Source organism: Anarrhichthys ocellatus, unplaced genomic scaffold (genome assembly GCF_004355925.1).
Source record: "Anarrhichthys ocellatus isolate YVR2014 unplaced genomic scaffold, GSC_Weel_1.0 scaffold52, whole genome shotgun sequence".
In the NCBI taxonomy this organism is placed as follows: Eukaryota; Metazoa; Chordata; class Actinopteri; order Perciformes; family Anarhichadidae; genus Anarrhichthys; species Anarrhichthys ocellatus.
The window spans coordinates 2,673,482-2,694,990 of record NW_022280082.1 but is presented as its reverse complement, the minus strand read 5'-3'; the positions used below and the strand labels follow the sequence as shown (position 1 = coordinate 2,694,990).

At 43.2% G+C, this 21,509-nt stretch overlaps 1 protein-coding gene across 2 annotated transcripts in view; it reads left to right on the top strand.

The window, feature by feature from the left end:
• nbas (NBAS subunit of NRZ tethering complex) overlaps nt 1–20,988 on the top strand; it is a 127,942-nt gene extending 106,954 nt beyond the window's left edge. For both annotated transcript variants that reach the window (XM_031870363.1, XM_031870362.1), the window contains exons 50-53: nt 4,349–4,488; nt 8,803–8,950; nt 10,625–10,759; nt 19,858–20,988. In XM_031870363.1, the coding sequence (XP_031726223.1) occupies nt 4,349–4,488; nt 8,803–8,950; nt 10,625–10,759; nt 19,858–20,133 (699 nt within the window). In that variant the 3' untranslated portion in view covers nt 20,134–20,988. The remainder of the gene's footprint in view (nt 1–4,348; nt 4,489–8,802; nt 8,951–10,624; nt 10,760–19,857) is intronic.
• Nucleotides 20,989–21,509: the final 521 nt, after the last annotated feature.

The window sequence follows — 21,509 nt, the reverse complement described above, 5'->3', positions numbered from 1 at the left end:
CCCCCCCCCCCCCCGCCCCCTGTTTTTTTTATATATCATATGCTGATAGCAGGGTTACACTGCAGGGTTAGACTTTTTAATCAGTGGATAGATACCCGGTCTGACTACACAAGCTTCTTTTGGACAAACCACAGCTCACTCTGTAATTGCTGTTCGTCCTACAGAAACGTGTATGTGACCGCGTTCTTGTATAACTTTATAAAAGTTTCGAAGTGATGTTTTTTTTAGTCAGTCAGTCTTCTTAGTTTTGGAAAGTCACTTTACACACATGCACCAATGCATTTCATTTTTTACTGTGTTGAAAAGTAAACGGTTGTCATCAAAGTAATAATTCAGCTGCTGGTAACAGCAATAGTTAGTCAAGATTCATTTACTCCAGCCTCCCCGTCTGCTTACTTCATCTCCATGTTTTTTTTCGTGCATCATTTTGCTGAAAGCACGGCTACTTCCAGTCACAGTAGGCGAGCATGTCGCATGTGGTTGGCATAATTTTAACAGCGCTGCTTCCTGTGCCAGTGGAAAAAAAAACTGTTTTTGAAGCAGGCAGTGAGAGCTAGCAGCTTTTTGTTCGTGTTCAGTTTCGTGCCTGTGTGCATGCGCTGCTCTCTGTCGCACTGTGTTGTTCACATTGTATTGTTTTGTTTGTTGACCCCTCGGTATCAGTGGTTGAAACTGGCTTACATGAATCGCTGTGTTGACAGGAATTATGTCTGTTCGCCTGTGTGTGTGTGTGTAACCATCTGCTTTTTCACTCGTGGTCCATGTTTGTTTCTTTATCCTTATTTTATTCGCTCTTTTTTGCCCTACCGTTTGGAATGGCTTCATATCAGTGAAATTAATAATTTGTCTTCAACTGGCTGAAACTATCCCTGAGGGATTATTATCAGATATACCGTGGCTCACTGGCTTAAGAGGGTTGTCTGGTAACCGCAGGGTCAACGGTTCGATCCTCGACTGGGACGTGTCACGTGTCAGTGTCCCTGAGCAAGACACTGAACCCCCGGCTCCCCGGCGCCTCATTGTCCCTTCTATTCTATATAGCTCCTGTAGCTAGCCAAATAAGCTAACATTAGCTCAGTGGATGGGGATACAGCAGTTCTGAACATTTTTGTAATGTAACCAACAGTATAACCCCACAAACGAATGCAGCTGGTTAATGATATATGAAAGTAACGGTCACTACTGTAGGGAGTTAGCTGGTGAGTCGGAGATGCTAACGGTTGCAGCCGCCATCAGAGTAAATAAACACACAACGGCTCTTTGGCATGTAGAGAAATCTAAAGCTTGACAGGCCTGTTGTGGCCACTTACATGATGTACTAACCTACGATTGGACAGTTGCTATTTGGAGGAGATGTTTGAACCTCCAAATGGGGAAGTGGTAATGGGCCAAAAAAGACAAATATATCGTTCACAAATATACTGTGCGATTAGCATTTATCCTGCTGTCTACTGCTGTAACTGATCTTTGGATGGACAGATGGATAGTGACCATAGGAACTGAGTTTGCAAGTGTTTGAAAAAGCCTCGATCGACCCAAAAGGGAAGAATATATGATGACTGATTGACCGAGAGGCCGTGTGTCGGATCTAATTTGCCAGCACTTCTCCGCCTATAGTGTTACGGCATTGGCTGACAGTCTCGTCCCTCCCGCCTCTCTCTGCCCTCCTGCCCTTCCGCACCATGTTGTTTGTACAACACCACAGAGGAAATGTTGATTTTAATCACTGGGCATAATTAATTACCATCCTTCCTTGTTAAGAAAATAAAAGCCTCATCACAGCCACATAGTAATCGGCAGCTATTTATTTGCGGCCTCCTGTAGGTGAGTGTTGATTAGTGAGTGCAAGAGAGGATGTAGGTGTGTATTTCTTTCTGAAAAGAGTGCATATTTGTATGTTCTCTGAATGCAACTTGCAATGTGTGTTGAATGGAGAACATGCAATCCAAATATAATCAAGGAATCCCAAGGTCTTGCATCCCCTTACATTTTCAAAAAATGAAGAGATGCGGCAATACAACTTTATAAAATGCTTGAATAGCTAGGGAGTGTTCAGTATTCAGTGTTCATAACACAGCAAGGCAATAATGATGATGAACAGGCTTTGGGTTGCAGTTTACATTCAGTGATGGATTTGAGAGCTTTAGATTACAGCGAGGGCTTTTTACAGGTAGTTAAGATTCCATTTCTGTTTCCCAAATGACCTCCATTTCCAGAGGGTCCTGAGCTTCAGCTCTACTCATTTATTGCTCCATCCCCCCATCGTAAGGCGCTTCACTACACCGCTGTGCGTGGATCCACTGTGCTGCTGCCTATTTGCATACGCATTTACTTGTAAATTAGAGGTTTAACACCACGGATGTCTCAAAATCAGCAAGAGTATCGGTACTTTATTAAGCAAATCAGCCAATGTGAGTTCTGCTTAATTACCAGTCAACCATCACATTGGTCCGTTGTAACACAATTACACGAGCAAGTGGATTATATGATTATATTATTCTTTTTATGCTCCATTTTGATTATTTAACTTGCAATCTTATTTAAAATATAGGCTTTATGCAGGTTTTTGAAAACTGGAAAAAAACAAAGCATTCTTGTGTAGGACTGTAACTTTCTATTTTAAAAGTGAAGATTGTTTTATATTTTTCCATTCTTTGATGACCAGGAATATCTTAATTTGCCATTGTCACTTTTTCAACTCATTTTTAGAAATGAAGGAATCTGGGAATCTTTGTTATGGCCATTCAAGGACCCCTGTGCATCATATGTAAAATAGCTGTTAGGGTATGATGCATACTAGCTGAATTTATGGCCAGTGGACTTTTTGTCGCTAATGTAAATCACCAAAATAAGTGCCTTTCATATTTTATATTTCTCATCAACATTCAAGCAGATACATCTGTGTGCCTCCAGTAGTTGCCAGAGAACTAGCAATGTGTGGCTTTATCCACTATTGACTGCGCAATGATCTACAGCGTAAAGCGAGGTGTAACCTTTTGCAGATGCAACATGCAGTGGGGCGGCCACAGGAGCTCCAATCCACCTAACGTTTGCAGCATGACAGATTTTTATTTATGTGACACCGAAAAGTTTCCTTATCAATTTGATGGCAATATTGCATCATGTATTAGAATTACCGTGGTCTCCTTTGGCGTCTTAATGCAGCTATTCATCCTCTCTAAGGAAAAGTGTTTTACTGCTTTACTGCATTTCACTCAATTATTTTCAATGGGACAGCTTCATTTGCTAACCTAACATATGAGTAATTTGGAGCTACAGTAGATCTCACCAGCACTGATGGAAGTGCACAGATGGTTTCTGTACTAACCCAGCTTCATTGCAAAACTGCCATAATAAAGATTTAAAAAAGAGGCGTGTGTTAACAGGTTCAGTCACAGTTGCTGGTGTCTTAAAATGTTTCAATGAGACTATGTATAGACCTTCATACTGGTGAAATATCGCCAGGCTTTACATGGATATCCAGTCCTATAAATTTGATCCCACCACTGAGGCTGAAACTATGTTTTATGAGTCTGGCTGCGGGTGATGTGTGTGTTGTGGTGTGTGTGTGTATGTGTGTGACGGAGCCTGTCTTTGCAGCAGCCACGCTTTGGCAGGTTGTAGTTTTCCCCTCAGAAATCAGCCGCTCTCTGAACTGTTAAATCACCCTAGAAGCCAACCTCTGAGAAGAAAATTAATTACTTTCCCTCCGCCTCATTTTTTCCACATTAACCCTCCCTCATTCCTTCTCACTCTTACACTCTGCTTCTCATACTGGTATGGAATAAGTTTGGCCACAGGTGACGTTTTTTTAAACGAACAGTGAAACGTGCCATTACGCATGAAGCCTCGTTCCTTCCCTTTCAACACCTCGCTTGAAGCTTGCTTTGACGCTCGTCTAGATTTGAGGGTTTGTGATTGCGCAGTTCATTTGGGCTCCGGTTTTGGCAGGATGCCTTTCCCACAAACTCTACTGCAATCATCAGGTTGTCAAGTTTTCGCCATCCCAATCGAGAGCTTCATTTGAAATCAATGAAAGCCGCTCTCCTGTTTCTGTGGCGCTTGTTTTGGAAAAGAATCTCGTGGAAGTGTCCAAGATAACAAATCACTGAAATCCACTTCCTGCTGCCATCTATCAACATATTTATCCGCAACATTGCACGTGTAGCTGAATTTGAAAGGAACAGATGGTTACTCTAGTTACTCAACACTCTTCATTTTCCTGATGCCTGTTCAATGAACTGGTGTTGTTATAATCAAGAGCCTCACAGCATGCCTTTTGCTTCTTGAGTTTTCAAATTGATTTGCCTTTCTCACCTCCCGTCTTTCTCGCCACCTTTCCTTTCAGGTTGAGATAGAAGATGTGGAGAATGAGGAGAAGAGATACGCCCTCTTCCTGGAGCTGCTGGAAGCTGCACAAAAGTGGGAGGACTTTCAGCTGCTCTCGCTCCTCCTTCAAGCTTGGCCACCCATGATGAAAGAGGAAGTGTAAGACAAATGATTTTTTTTATCTCTTTTTCATTGCCCTTTGGTCAAAGCAATGGTTTGACATTTTGGGAGTCGATAAAAAATAGAGCGCTACTGCCCGGGGCTGTTTAGCCTAGCTTAGCATTTAGACTATAAACAAAGGGAAACATCTGGCATGGGTCTGTCCAAAGGTCTAATCTGTACAAAAAAAACAATAAAAATGACGAGTTGTTCTAGACTACCTCTTACTTTTGAGTAAGAGGTAGTCTTAGTTTCCAGCCTTATTTTTCAGAATTAATGCTAAGCTAATCAGCTGCTGGCTGTAGCCTTATATTTAACCTATGGACATGAGTGCTATTAATCTTCTCATCCAACTCATCTAAATGTCAAAACTATTCCTGTAATCGTCTCCAGTACAGTTATTACTTCCTTATGAGTTGTCGCTATCCGGCATATATGGTTGATGAATATCATTCGCACATTCTTAAAACCTTACTCGCCTCACTTACTTCTCTCTCTTTTAACAGTCTCTCTCAATGCAATGCCTCTCAGCATCTTCAGTAAGTTCAAATGTAAAATTAGAGCTTTTTCACCAGTTGCTCAGTGAGAGTGTTTTGTTTCTTAACAGTCACTTAGAACAGCGTTTATACTGTCGCTCGTTCGTTAACAAAATCAGTGACATATGAAGACATTGACATAATAATGGGCGACGTCTGCGCAATGTGTTCTCATTTCCCGAGAGCATGAAAGGAGAATACCGCCTCTAATCACTCAGGTCTACGTATTGCACATAGACCGGTTGGAAATGAAATCAGGCGTCTTCACAAAGCTTCAGGCTCTGGGCTTCTTGCACCAGCTGGCATCTTATGAGCCTCAGCCAGTGTTGGCTGTTTTTTCGATAAGTACCTAATGATGTGATTGCTCTTCTCCTTCTCCATTGTTCTTGATTAAAAGCGAGTGGTGCTCTGAAGTCCGCCGAGACAATACAGGGTTATGCTGTCGGGAGTTTATTCCTTCCAGCTCAATCGAAGCAGACTCTTGTTTGAAACAGTTTCGATCAGCAATTTAAAGTAGAGCTCTTCTCCAGTAGTTGTTTGAAACTCATTAAGCTGTTTATGTATGTGTGAGTGTGTGTGTGTGTGTGCATAAGTCAGCTTTATGGACTCTGACAACTTTGTCGGTTTGGTGATGAACAAGATTTCCATGTGTGCATTAGTGATGCGTCGGTTTAAAGGCCAGCACAACCTGCCTGTAAGATACTCTCTCTTTCAACCTCGAAATGAACTGTATTTTGTCAGATAAGGGGATCACGTTCCTGCAGCGACTTCCCAACCTGCTTGCGATGTAACGGTGATTGGGTCAGGAGTGGCCAGAGACAAGACTTTCAGGATCAGGAATGTCAGCAACAATGGCATCCTTCACCTAGTCTCGCCTAGTGTCAAACTAATCAAGAACTAAGAGTCAGGAGCTAAAATGCTGTTTAAATCCTCCGTGCATTAGTAATGGACTGCAGAGTTGGCATTGACTTTGTGTCCTTTTTAACTGAGAAGCGATAGGAGGGTTGGGATTAGGTTCTGGATGACACAGCTGCTTCAAGTTCACCCACAGATTCCTCTGACTTTGCGAGTGCAGAACAGCTGTAGTCAAACCGTCGCTGCTGGGACAGTCGGCTTCAGTCACTGTGGACTGAGCTGTTGTACTGTAATTCTGATTTAAATGCAAACATTATCCCGAGTACAAACTCAGCTTCTGATTACGGATTTTGTTTTGGCTTGTCGCTTTAGTCTGCCTCATTTAAACCGCTTGAGTTAATTTGCTGCAACAGGCACTACGATGTAATCTGCCTCTCTTTGAAGCTCAGGAGCCTGAAATTTAGGACCGATCTGTGTTTAGTGTGCATTTTATGTGTAATGGCCGCTGCACCCGGCAGTCATAATTTGGGACACAAAACTCAGAATAACTTAACCTTCAAATGTTCCGTTAGGACTTGAGGGGAGCGTGACACACAGGTAACCTCAACTACTGGTCTGACTCAGCATTTAATCCTGGTCGGGATGGAAGTGTGTTTACTGCGCGTATCTGTGGAGAGGTAATCTGTTTCAGTGAGACTACAAGAGGCTATATTGAGTTGCATCTGAAAAGCTTATCCTTTTGTCTGTCCGCACAAACTGAGTCATGATTCAAAGCACGGATGGAGGCTGGCTGTGACTCACACTGCGCCCTGTGACAGATTTGGCGAGCACACAGACACTCTTAGTCGCATGCAGCAGAGCCTCCCTGTGCCCCTGGTAAAGCACAGGAAGCAGCGGTGTGCCAGACGGCACAAGTGTTTGCTCCCATGGCCGCATCATCCGAAGGTGAAGCGGCTTGTCAGGACAAGACACCCCCGGTAGCTGGATGGAGAGCTGCCTTTGATACCGATGGTCAAACACAGGAGCCCCGCTGTCCTCCCTGCTGTCTCCCTCTTTCTCATTTCAAAGCTCTTTCTATCGTACACACCATCTCCTTTTGCAGATATACACAGGCACATACACACATCACAGGGTCTCATTCCTCTAACGAGCTTTCTTAAGACACCCTTCAGCCGCCTAATCTGACATCAGGGTTCAACCGCTTTGCTTTTTTCTTTAATTTCTCAGCATATCACTGAGGATTTATCAGCTTGTTACCATCTACCCTTTATCATGTGAAAGCACCCGGAGTAAAACATAGCCCTTGTTCATATCAGATTCATCCTCCCATCTCCAATCACCTCCGTTTCCTTTCCGGACTGTTTGATATTTAATGTACTGCTTGTCACGTTAATCACATACATATAACTTTCAGCAGTGCTGGCCTATCGGTACCATTTTATTTTAACCTCTGGAAACATATAACCTCCTTTGAAGTGGTGCTTGACTCTGATAGTTGAGTGATGAAGCTCTTCTAACTAAGGTTAAATACCTGATACAGATATAATGAGGCCTTGACTTTGCATTTGGATGGATGGATGGATAGAAAGATAGATAGATGGATAGATAGATACAGACAGACAGATAGATAGGAGCCTAACGACGTGTGTGTGTGTGTGCGTGTGTGTGTGTGTGTGCATGTGTGTGTGTGTAACTTTATTACACAGAAGCCCAACAATCTTAGGTTCGTCAGCGGCGGCACTGGTCGTTTCACTGATAAAATACAGTCTACCGATCCTACTCGTGGTTACGGATTCAAACACCACAAAGCTCGGCAGTGTGGTACAAAACTATTACAGCAGCGGCACTACAATTATGATTCACAGCACTGAACGGGACTCAGTGGTCCGTAACATACACAATAACAGTACAGTTAAACTTAAAACAAACAAGGTTACAGAAACACACTATGACCTGTCGCTGCCCGGACAGCAGCCTCTTACTCGAGATCGCTTCGTAGCGATTGACGCGTGTGTCTTCGGACTTGTTCGATGACCGCGGACAGTAATGCGCTCCGTCGGCGGGTTAAGTGGCATGCTCAGATAGATAGATAGATTAGATTATTCATCCTTTTTATTAAACAACCACAACGTCCATAACCATTGATGTTAGTGGGCAGTTAGAGGGACTCGATTATAGCATTGACTCCAGGCCATGCTCATGATAATATTAATGGAATTAATCATCTCAACAGGATCCATCCGTCAACCAAGATCTAATTAACAGATAATGAGTCGTTCTCTGGTTCCCATAGGTGTATTTTTTTCCCTCCTATGACTGATATTAATAAAGATCCACGAAGGTGGTATTGCCCTAACGTCGTTGGCATTTGCTGGCCTCGGTGGGAGCTAATCGGTTACTCTGGAGGCATTAGCAAAGGTCTTGAAGACCTCATAAAAGGAGCGTGTCAACAAAGTGACGCCTGTCAATGCTGGCAGCTGGTCCCCCTGGTGTTCACAGAGAGAGCGAGAGAGAGAGAGAAAATGCAGCGTGTAGGTGTTTAATATTAACTGCAGGAGTAAAGTGGTCAAACATCTTTCCTCCTCGCTTACATGTCCACGTCAGAATTCATTAGATCGTCTGCAAACCCCTTGATAGTTCTGTCTGAGCTCATTTCAGCCTGTGATTTGATGCTGTTATTCTTACGTGGCTGTTGTGTTTATTTATTGTCTCAGAGGATTACAATCTGGTGGCACAAGACTGCAGAGTATTGGATTAACATTACAGGAGTTTTGCATGCTCTTTTACCATATGTTGTCCTGAACACGCTCACCAATACAGCTAATGTATTCACCGGTCTATGTTCCTCTCTTGCACGTTCAGCAGAGGACTACACAACAAACGCACTTCTCGTTCACCGGTCTGTCTTGCTCTCTGTTTCCAGGGCAGAGTCGGAGCGTAACCCCTGGGTGGTGCTGACCTCGGCACTGCTGACCCGCTGCCGGGCGTCGGAGGTCAAACTAGACCTGGGTCAGCAGGTCGTCACCACGGTGCGATCCATCTACAGCACCAAACACAAGCTTCCTGTGCAGGTAAACATCAAACACTTCATTGCTTTACTTTGACTCATTTCAGAGGGAATGACTGTACCGTTACGTCCACAAAATGTATCTGACAGTTATAGCTGCTAGTTATTTACAGCTAAACATTTAGTTTGATAAAATACAAATATTTTTTGGGGATTAAACTACACAAAGATTTTCACTGATATCAACGTCTTTTATCTATTGTTGGATGAGGTAACACGATGGCAATTGAGCCTATGGCCCATTGATGTAAGAACTGCAATATTTATATATCCGTATTATGAAGTGTCTGTGGCGACATCCCCAGAAAAATCTTATGTATTAAGTTACTATTTATGCAAACCAAATATTTCCCACTGCTGCAGCTTTATGTTTAAAGATTTAAATGGCTGAACACTTTTATGAAGTAGTCACAGGAGTGTGTTTTGGATCCAGAATTCACCACTTGTGCTTTTTCTTTTCCTTCTTCTGAAGTATTTTCATTCCTGGAGATGTTGGTAAAAATCCAGTATTCAAAAGTAACAAATATCTCCATGCTTCAAATTTTGAAGAGAAACAAAACAAACAAAACACGCAGAAAAAAAAGATTAGACGGACATTTTTTGTAAAAACATTCTCTTGAGCCTCTCACAGTATAGTTAATTTTTCTAAGGTTAGTTATGACATTATATCTTTGTACATTGTATATGACTTGGTACTCTAAAGATGGCACTGTGTGGACTTGGGTCAGTAGGGACCCCCTAAAACATCTGAAAGAGTGTTGAAAACCAAAGACCAATAGTTTTGAAGAGCAGAGCGCCACTGTTCCCGGGTATGTCGATGGTGACTTAACTGACCTTTATTTAAATGAAAATCTTAAAGATTATTACTTCAAATACAGTGAGGATAGTGAAAGCTTTGAACCAAAGAAAAAAACGCGGCTTCAACACATTTTCGATTCCCCTCCGATAAACATTATGAATATCTCACTGCAGTGCCACCATTTTACCCCATATCTTAATACAGGAGCCTGAAGCTATTAAGCATGTTACCCACAGCAACATGTTAGCATCAGCTCAGTGCTTTTTGCAATGTACTATAGGCACTCGCCGCTCTTTGATATCTGACTGCCCCTAATGCTATTCATGCCCTACTGAGCACCATGGAAGTAGTAAGCCTAATGCCATTCTGTACGTCTGGCTCCGGCTGACTGTGATATTAGTTTAGTGCTAATGCTATTCAGTGTGAATGGGCTAGTGTCTGCCTGGCTGTCTAATATTAGTGTGGGAAGAGGGGTGGGAGGCGTAGAAGGAGGCCTTTTACTCTGTTCTGAACAGCTTTAATTTGAATCTGCTGGAATGAAACCGCCAGAGCACGGGGACGTCAGATTGCATTGTGATATCCATATATTACTGGATAGGACTGTGTGTGTATGTGTTTGTGTGTCGACCTTTTTAAAAGTATTATGTGCCTGCATGTCTGTACAGTATATGCACATCGATTAACCTTTACTGTTCCTTGCCTACTCTCTTCCCTCTGTCTCCTGCTCTCCTCTTTTTTTTCTCCCTCACTCCTTTTTACTGTTTTCATCCCACTTTTGCCTTTATCTCACCCCTGCCTCCATTCATCCGTCCATCAACACATCTTTCCATTTATTCCCCCTCGCCCCTCCGGCCTCTCTCCCTCTCTCTTCCTCTCCAGTGTATCAGACATATAGCTACCCTGCTGCTCCAAGACCACCAGAGCCTCCAGCAGCCTGCACTCAAGCTGATGGCTGAGAGTGGCGATGAGCAACTGCTGCAGCTGACTCTGGATCAGATCAACAGCATGAGCGCAGTAAGTGACGTTGTAATAATCTGCATGGTCCATGTTCAAATTTCAATGTCATTTTTGGGGGGATTATCGGGTATTTACTGAGTTTCTAAAGTTTTGGGAAAAAATAGTGAAACATTTACGTCACAACTCTGCGGAGGTCAAGATAATGTCTTCATATTCCTTGTCTGGTCCATTCAAAACCCAAATGTCATCGCGTTTCAGTGATGCGCAAACCCGCGGTAGATGAGATCCAACGTCATCATTGTTTCTTATCTCCGTGTATCGCTTGTGTTCAGAAGGACACACACACACACACATTGTGAAACTTCGAGTCTCGTGACAGTATAACAATATAAAAAAGGTGGAATACAAAACAAAATACAGGCAGGAAAGGAGACTACTGATACAAATTTGAGGCAACAATTATAAAACCATTTCACCGAATGAAGTTCTCCAAAAGAATCTCAACATTCACATAAGCGCTCATTTACTTGCTCGAAGCCACGATCGGATAAGAGAGTAATAGTTTAAGACTGTGTGGGCCGGCCTCCACTGTTTCCCCATCAGATAAGCAATTGTCACAAAGTAGGCCTCTCGGACCCAGCAGACCCTCTCTTTGTTCCTGCATCAGATACCAGGAAGCCGCTCTATTTAGTGACAGAGCCCCCTATTAAATGAAACAGTTACAGCTCCTATATATCGGTACACCTGAGCAACACGCTCGCTTTTATCCCGCAGAGAAAAGTGAGCGGGGCTGAAGGAGGCGGGGTGTTATAGTTGGAAGGAGAAAAAGATGTGTGATTTAGATGTGGGAAGAGGAAATCAGATGGAGGGGGGAATGGGTGTTCAGAGCGAGAGATGAGATGAGAAGGGAAATTGTAAAGACGGAGCAAATGTATGAACATGTAAAGCAAGCATGACTGAGACTGAAGTAGAGAGGACAGAGCAGGGTGCACAGCCTGAGTGTAGAGGGGGATGGTTTAGTAGGGAAGACAGAAAGAGAGGGGGCGGGGGGGGGTGAATAGAGTGAGACAGGCAGTGTGTCGCACTGCTTTGAGAAATAATCTCGCCTCTGCCCCCTAAGAGCAGAACGAACAGGGCCATGTTGAGAGGAGCACAGTACAGTGTTCATCTTAAGATAGCATCAACAGAGACGGAGATAAATTGTCTAACATCTAAGCATCAGATAATGTGTTGGCTCGCAGCGCACTGTGGAGCTGCATGCATGTGGGTGTGTATTTGTCTGTGTGTGCGAGTGTTTGTCTATTTGTTTTCTAGTACAGTATTTCTGATTACCTAAATACGTTTTTTAAAGGATCTGTTCACTCAAATTATATTAAAAAAAAGGGGTTCAGGATATATTAAATGTGTGTTTAGGGAGGCTCCTGTCAATATCGATTCTGAAAGCCAAACCGTCCTGCATTAAAACAACGAAACATGGTTGGGTTGGTGAGGTCATGCTGCTTCATGACTGATGATTATATTTCATTGGACATGAAAAATGATCCAGGAAGTCCATTTTGAGTAATAGATCCGGTTAGTTTTAAGACTTATGAGACGGCAAAACATTGCACATGAGTTTGTAACACTCTAATATAGGATTTTACAAACTATTTTATCTTTTAGTTACGACCCTCGCGATGTACACAATGGAAATATAGTGCATGCACAATGTAATATACCAGGAATGTGTGCTTTTGATTGACCACAACGGCACCTTGCCAGATGAACGTCACAACTGTTTGGCGGGATCACTCTGCATTGGAAACCCTGCTGATGTTGCTGTTAGAAATACTGAAGTCCGTCTGATACTTAGTCCGCTTAATAAGGTCGTATTGGTGGCAACACCAGATCCAGTGTCTGACATCGATTCCTCCCTAACAGTATCTGCACGTTGCATTAGAGCTCCCAAAACTTTACTGGACTGAAAAAATGTTACCTCGACCGAATTGCCCCGACCCTTTAACAGACGGTCTTATCAAGGGATCAGAAATTATTCATTTTAGTTCAGCTTAGTCGATCAGAAATTCAGGTGAGAGCACTGTGGAGGCATAGCTATTAATTAACTGTTATTTTTAAATTACTTTAGGCGTTTTCATTTGTTTTGTCACATTGTTTTCAGTTCCACACACTCATAAAAACATATTTTATCACAGGAAACCATGTGGTTTTATTTACTTTCATGTCTACATTATCAAGCCTGAGGCAGATTTTTGCCCACAATGCATCATATATTTATCAACCGCAAACTGCAAAAACACGGCGCTCTTAATTAAATACGTGAAAAAGACATGCCACTCTGAGTGACTGACGGGCCTTATCTTCAGCACTCCCCCGACCGCCGTGTGTTCCCTGGCACTCTGCTCTGTATCTGATGTCATAGATTACAGCGCACATTGTTTTTCTCCAGTATCAACACATTTGTGTTTTTTTTTCCCATAAGAGACATGGCCCTGGATCACAAAAAAAAGAGATTCATTCTGAAGATTAGTTTTTAATTAAAATGGTGTTACAGAAAACCACTTGACACAAAACGTAAGGGAGAAGAAGTAATTTATTTGGCTTTAGCGTGAGCTACTTTTACTTTGCGTCACATTCACTGTTCTTGCGTCGCTGCGGAGGAGACCACAGTGGGCGTAGGAGGAGGGGGTAGAGTGTATGAATTGAAAGGGAGACAAAGAAGTAGTAGAAAGAGCAGGTAATTGTTCTCGATGATGCAGGAGAATACCGCGCAGGCTTCTATTTCTTTTCACTTGGAACAGAAGCACATCTCCTCGCTCGCACTTTCTCCCTCGCTTCCCCCCCCCCCCCCCATTATTTCCTCCTTTCCTCTGCTTCCTATTCCGCTCTGCTCCTCCTAGTGAAGATGTATGGAAGCACGGAGGAGCAGAGTGGAGCAGGGAGTTCAACACCAGGCTGACTAATGGAAGACAGAGACATGGGGATGATAAGAGCTGTCCTGCCAATATGAATGAGCTGTCAGTGTACAGCATACATAGATGCACCTGCATGTGTACAAACACAACACAACACACACACACACACATACAGCTGCAGTCGACACCAAAGGTCTCTCACTCCTCGTGTCTCCTCGCCTTCTTTTTGTCATTGGCTCTTCCACTCGCTCTTTCTCTTCCTTCATCAGATTTACCGTGAATTAATCAACTGTTCAGTCATTCCCCCCCCCCCCCCCCCCAAGTTACTGTTGCTATGCGTGTCAGGCTTTCAGCCCCCGCATGGCACAGATGCAGTTTAATATGATAACAATGGCAAATTTACCTCCCAAAATTCTACTCCTTGCTCTTAGGAGGTCGACAAAAGCAGGCTTCTCTTCTCCAGCTGGTGGCCATCCATTTGTCCCTCTGAAAGGACTAATGCACAAAACTGCACAGCTTTCATTTGACTTCAGATATATTCGACTTATTTTTAAAGGATTTTTTTCCACATTTTCATTCCAATCTAATCATTCTAATCGAAGTCTTGGCCTTGGAAGTAACGCTAGGGGGGCCACTGTAGGAAGTAAGCTAGTTAGCTGGACATGCTAATAACAATTGCAGCTCAACGTTAGAGCAGATAAACTCAAAAAGACACAATTATGTGTGTCTCTTGTACTACACTCCACTGCTTCTCCAAAGTATCATACACCTTGTTCATCTGCCCAGTGAAGGAAAGACGACGTATCTGTGTGTAAGTGTGTGATCGAGTGATTATGAATCTAATTGCTTGTTTAAGTGGGCTTGTTTACGGCTTTTGTGCCATATTGGACTTGTTAATCTTGCTGTGTTTGCTCACCGCGTGTTTGTGTTTGCTCATGTGCGTCACATCCCCACTTCTATTTATTTATTTTTGGCTTCACAGCCTCTACGTCTGTCACTTTCAATCATGTCACGCTGTAAGCAAGGACTGTTTGGCGTTTGTGTGTGTGTGCACGCTCAGTTGCACCACTAAAGCCTGGGGACAGCGAGGACGGAGGGATGGGAAGCAGAGAAAAGCATGAAAGAAGAGAAGGGAAGAAGATAGTTGTGTGTGTCGCTTGGCATTCCAAAGATGCTTTATGATTTAAATGATAAAAGAAGGCCTGGCCATACATTATGTATTAGGCATTGTACGTGTACGGTAATTCCAATTAAGCTCTCAGCCGAGTTTAGCTCAGGGAGATAGAAGGCAGAGACAGACGTATACAGGAAATGAGAGACGTGCAGAGCAAGAATAGAAAACAAGGGCGTTAAAAATTTACCAGGCCAATCAGTCAATATTTAGCGTCCATTGTAGACGAGCGGGGGAGACGACCTTGGCTGTCTTTCACAGAGCAAGACGGCAAGAAACGAGAAGGTAATAACAAGAGCGAGAGGGGGGGATGGACATCTTATGGCTACAGTTTGATGTGTCAGGTGTCTTGTCATGCTGAGTGTTTGTTCATCCACTCACGGTGCACGCCGGCGGCGTGTGAGAGCACACACACACACCTACACACACGAGAGACAAGATGCCTCTTGTTTTCGCTTCACCAGAGAGACAAAGTGTTGTTTGAACCTTTAAAGGAGATTTGGGGGGCTTTTAACCTGACACACACCCACACCTTTACCACATAAAATACATACACCGCAGGACAGGTTTTCATGTTCTCCAAGCCGCTGACCTTTGAGAAAGAAAGCAAGGCATGATGGATGTATTCCCTGCTCAGTCAGATTCTGTTTGCGATGAACTGTTTGTAAAGGCGAGGCCCGGACAGACCGCCAGGGGAAGTGTGAACAGTCAAAGAGAGAGAAGGGTGAGGAGGGAATCCTCACAGGAGGGGGGGAGGCAGTACGGATGGATGTACAGGTGTGTCAGAGGTACAGTCGACTGGATCGTTAGCTGTAGTCAACTCGGAGGATGGCGTACTTGACAGTTGAACGCTGTGACTCCAGTTTGTGGTGCGCTTCGGCTGAGGATGTCCTCTTTTATATGAGTTTATATGAGACCAATTATACTTAAGTGAGACAAAACTAAGTAATAAAGTAATACTTTGGTAAATACGCTAATTTGCGTCCCTCCTGAGACTTGGATAAAAAGATCGATACCACTTGTGTTTTTAAGCTATCAAGCTGGAGCCAGCAGCCAGTTAGCTTAGCATAAAGACTGGAAGCAGGGGGAAACGGCTAGCCTGGCTCTGGTGAAGCCACAGGTAATCTCATATATATATATATATATATATATATATATATATATATATATATATACGTGTTAATTAGTGAGGTTTAGAGGCTTGTGTCGACTAACTTTGTTACCTTTGCTGTGCTAGGCTAGGTCTCTATGCTAAGATAAGCTAACTGTACCCTGGCTGTTCTGTAGCTGCATATTTAATGGTTAGATATGGGAGGGGTTTTGATCTCCTTGTCCGTCAAAAAAAATTATATGTTAAACACGTTTCCCAGAGTGTCAAAATATTCCTTTAATTGAGTGATAATTTGATATGTTCATAATTTGTCGAGATATGTTTCCCCTGAAAGTTTATCAATGAAAGATATTGAATTATCCCCCGTCCCTACTTTGCTTTTATGAATTTTTACATCATTAAGAAGTCAAAATCAGTTATGAAATTATCAATATTGTCTGAACTACATTTCTCAGTTGCTGCAGGATTAATAATTGTGACTTTAGTCAAGAATATAAAGGTAGAAAAATACAATTTTAGATTCAAGACGGTATGGATAGTAGTGATCATTTAAACACTGTAGGTGTGAACACTGGACGAACAGCAGTGCCTGGAATGTGACAGAGCTGTTCATGCTGTATAAAGGACATAAAGTTATCTGCTCCACTCTGATATCAAGACCCCCACCCCCCATCCCTCCATCTCTCTGCTGCTCCTTCACATCTATTTTCAGCTCCACTGTCAATCCAACTGACTCTGAGACTCAAATCTGCTGTCTCTCTACACCGTCAGACAGTAATAGCCTGGAAGGTGTGTGTGTGTGTGTGTGTGTGTGTGTGTGTGTGTGTGTGTGTGTGTCAGTGTGCATAGAGGACCAGGCCTCTGCTCGAGTTCTTTTCTGTGCTTTCTCACAGTATTTTCTGTACACATCCCATGTTGCCCAAACTCACTGCGTGTGATTATATACGTGTGTATGTTACTTTTCTGTTCGAGCTTTCCGACCAGTGGTCTCCATGTACAGTATGTGCCGTGCAGAGCCACGTGTGCTCCAGTAGGTGTGAGTCCTCATTACAGCCAAACACCCCAGAAGGTGATTTCAGTCATTAGCACACTATCAGGTCAAATCAAGTCTAATTAATTTGTGCATCCTTTAATCACGGTAATAGCTTCAAAGGGCACAGCGATAACGAGTATTTGCGATTCATTACATTTCTGGTCTTATTTGTAGCCATGCTCGTGGAATGCAGAGATTCATGTCTCCCTCAGGATTAATTGTTTATAACAGAAGTGATCCTCTCACTTCATGTAGCACGACCAACATGTCGATTTCTTTCATTTGCTTTGGTTCATGACCAAATACTGTACAACAGCTTTACTTTGTGTTCAGTGTTGTGAGGTTCGGTAACGCGGCAAAGTCGGTGAAACGACGTGCGACAGGACAGACGACAAGACTCATATCAAACAAATCCCCGGGTTAGTCTAACTTTTTTTGAAGTAAAACTGCAACTATTAATTATTTAAATGATCGATTAAGTAGATTTTCGAGCTTAGTCGCTTTGTCTTGTTCTAACACGATCAACAGTCCAAAACCCAGCCTGTTCTACAATGATAGGAAATGCAGCAAATGGGTAATTCCTCACAGTGAAACGGGAGGCATTTGTCACTTGAACGATTAATCAATTTGCACAATAGTTTGCTTTCATAATCACTTTTTCATTCATCATTAATCGTTTTAGCCCTATTTGTAATAGTAAGGTCTGCCCTGACTGTCTGCCTATAAACAAATGCGTCTCACATTGTTGTTTTTTACAGTCTACACTTATTTCTGGCTTATCCCTTCTCCGTGAAGCACTTTGAACCGCACTAACCTGTATGAAAGGTGCTATACAAATAAAGTCATATACAAGTAAAGTTTGATTGATTGATCCAAATGTAAGCTTCCATACTTGCTGTGGTTGTTCGCCCCAAATGTACCTTTTTACAGACATTTAGGTTTCACCTCTCAACACTTCATGTCTTGTTTACAGGCGGTGTCGTCATCTAACCGTTTGTATTTCTGGTCTTGTCTTACTTATTTCCTCGTGCTGTCACTGTGTTCTCAAATCTCAGGAAATACTTTGAGGACAAAGTTATCATACCCGTTGAAAAAACAAAAGACTAAAGTTCTAACAAACTAATCATCCTTTGCTCCTTTACCCGTGAAGTTTGAAATAGTCTTTGTAAGATATTGAGCTTCAAAGTAGGTCAATGTTGACTGCAGCTCCAGAAATCGCATGTAGAACATTTGTTCTGGGCCTCTGCTGTGGCTCCCAAATCAAAAGTTTGAAGTGTTAAGTTGTTTTGAACTTGAAGTGCCTCTCCTTGACTCCAGTGTGCGTTCAGCCCTCGGAAACAGTTGGTGCACTTAAAAATGAATGCATCTGATGCTTTCAGTGCACATCTGCCTTTCTCCTGCTTTCTCCGTCACACATTTCCCGTACTTCGCAGACCTCCCGTCTCTGTTGTCTATCCTTTCCCTTAATTCTCATTATAACCGGATGACCTCCTCGTCCACCTCCTGTCTCAAGTTTCAAAAATGTCTCCGTCTGTCTTCTCTGTCGTGCCCTCGTTCCCTCCCACAGTTTGTCATGATTCATCTGGTCCCATCTCTGAATGGAAGGGAGAGATTAAGTTATTAGTCATGCATGACATAGTCTATTTCTGAAACTGTTATATGTCAAACCTCTGTCTCCCTTTGGAACCGAAGCAACCATGAACTTGTATTGTATTTAAATGGTGAATCACATCCGGAATATTTTCACAGAAACGATGAATTTTGGGGGCCAAGTGATAATGTTCTTTTTCGGATCGGCTCTCATTACTACAAAGTAAAATGTATACGCGCGAGGACAAAATATCTGTACCTCCACAAGGGAACTGTTGTCATTGTCAATGACAACAGTTGAATGTCTCTCAACTCTCGTGTGAAACGTTCAGGTTCGCCGATATCCAGCCTTGCTGGTGAAGTGATCCTTTCTTTAACAGTTTCATGTTTTTAAACATGAATTGTCCTTCGAGGAGGGAGAAATGGAGCGAGGCCGGCAGAGATGAGTTTTTTTTTGAGGTGAGGGAGAGAAATTCATCCGTCTCTGCTCCCCTTCTCGACTACAGAAGAGAAGACATGAGCTCCACATTCATAATTGATCTGCCTCAGCTCCAGAAATACCCTGACAGGGACTCGCTGTTGTCTGTGCGTGTGTGAGCGTGTATAGTTTTAGCAAGTGCAAGCTTAATAATAGAGCACAGCAAACAGGTGAGAAGATGCAGAGGAGATGGACTGAGTCACTTTCCACCCCAGCACTCAGCCTGGCTTCTCTTTGGCCGGTGAACCACTCACAGCAGCCCCGGCGGCATTTTAGCGGTTTTCATTTGCATGCGTTTTATTGATGTAAAGAGGCGGAAGACGGGATTAAAATGTTACGTAAAGGTTTGTTTGTGCCTGTGTGAACATGTGTTCAGAACTGTTTTGGTAACCGAGAATGCTCCTCTCAAAGCTGCATAAAAAGGGTTTTGTGTGTGTGTGTGTGTGTGTGTGTGTGTGTGTGTGTGTGTGTGAGGGCACAGTGGTGAGCCACAGGGTCAACACAGGATTTGACCTAACACTCTGACCTCATCAAGTTTCTTCAGGCGTGTAACACTGTAATTACACACAGTCTGGACATACTGCTGCAGCAGCAGCAGGAAGCTGCACTACATTGTTTCTGCTGTTTTGTTCCGTGTTTTAACAGCCAGTGAGTGTTTAGAGTAGGTCTGCTGAATGAGAGCCGCTTACCTGGCAGATGGACTGGTTGCATATTCGCCAAAATTGTGGCAGTTACTCTTGGCATCTTTTCACAGGGATGAAAAAGAAAAACGAGATCACACTTAAAAGGGAAGTTGGTTCCTCCTGACTCCATTACCGCATGTGTGTTTACACTTTCTCCCTCCTCTCTTTTTCCTCCAGGAAACAGCTTCCTCCTGCGACGCCGAACTCCTCTCATTGCTTCTGGATGCAGGGCTCCTGGTGGGCTGCGTCTCCTCGGCCCTGTACCCCCTGCTCAGCTCCCACATGCTGGCCCACCAGCAGGAGCGAGGCTGGGACGTCAACAAAGCAGCCGCCGAGCTGCTGGCAGCGGGCCACGGGCCCGAGGCTGGCTCCCTGCTGCTGGCTCACCGCGGGACCCACCAGGCCCAGTTCACCTTCAACTCTGCCTTGGCCGTCCTCAAGAAGTGGCTGTGAGGAGGAGGGGGGAGGACGACAAGGTGTGAGGGAAAGAGCGCGACGGGGGAGGCAGCTTGGACAGGAGCCACTGACTGCAGTGATGAAGCAGATTTTGGGAAGCCAAGTGGGAAGGTGTTGAGAGAGGAGTGGAATTAGATTGGATTGAGATCGGAAGGAAATTAGCGTGAGAGTAAAAGTTCTATCAAATTTGCATTTTGTCCCGTAATTGGGTTCATATCAACTGAAGGCACGTCAACAGCAGCAGCAGCAGCAGTGTCTGCCTTCAAGAACGGATACCTTTAATACTGAAACATCTGCTCAATTAGAAACACATACACACACATACATGAACACAGCGACACAGCCTCTGCTGTCTCTCCTTCATAACTCCAGGTTGATCAGAAAAGGCACTTCCTGCTTGCCTTTGTTTGGTGTGTGTGTGTGTGCGTGCGTGCGTGCGTGCGTGCGTCACTCCTATTGTGTGATACAGTAATTGAGCAGTAGCAGGGAAGCAGTGGGTGGATATTAGCCTATTGTTCCGTGACAGGTTTGCCTCTTTGACGTCCCACCGTTAAACACCCTGCCTCTGCTCCATTGTTTTCCCCCTAATAACGTCTAATTAATTCCTCCTAAACAAATTAGCCCCGCAGCTGCCCTGCGCTGTGTGTTCGTGTGTGTATGCGCATGTACAAATATATACAAGCACCGACGCCCCGCGGATATCACGTAGGGCTAATGATGATGAGGAATAAACATGTGCATGTGTGTTTATGCACACAGCGACGCTCTCAGCATGCTGCGTTTCTCTGTGTAAAATGCAGGTTTGATTGTGTCCCGCCTTTAAGATCTGAAATAAAGAAAAATCTGACACGAGAACGAGTGATTTTTTTTTTTTTTTTATAATTGTTGAACATTTAAGTCTTTGAAATCTTTTCAATAGACGTCTTTGGCGTGTGATTTTTTTTTTTTTTTTCTTATTTGTTAAAGAAAAGATTTTTCAAAGACGACTTTGTTAACATTTCAGTTTTACTTTTCTTTATAATTACTGTATTTTGTTTAATAAAGATGTATGTTCCAGAGAAATACTTAAAGCAACTGAAAACGTATCAAATTTTATTATTATTTTCATTAAATATTGATGACTAAATAGACAACGTTTAAGGTCCTCAGTTGTAATTTATCAAAGTGGCAATAGACACGTTGTTGGGCTTTAACTTGTCTATATGAGGAAAAAGTGCCGTGGAAAACAAAATGTATATCTTGTGCAGTGTTGCTATAGGTAGCTAGCAGCACTAGCTCCAAAAGTTGCTAAAAGTTGCCAGATGACATCATACGCTCATTTGCATATTGGTGACATTATCGCGCATTAATTTGCATAAGGCTTAGTAGTTGTG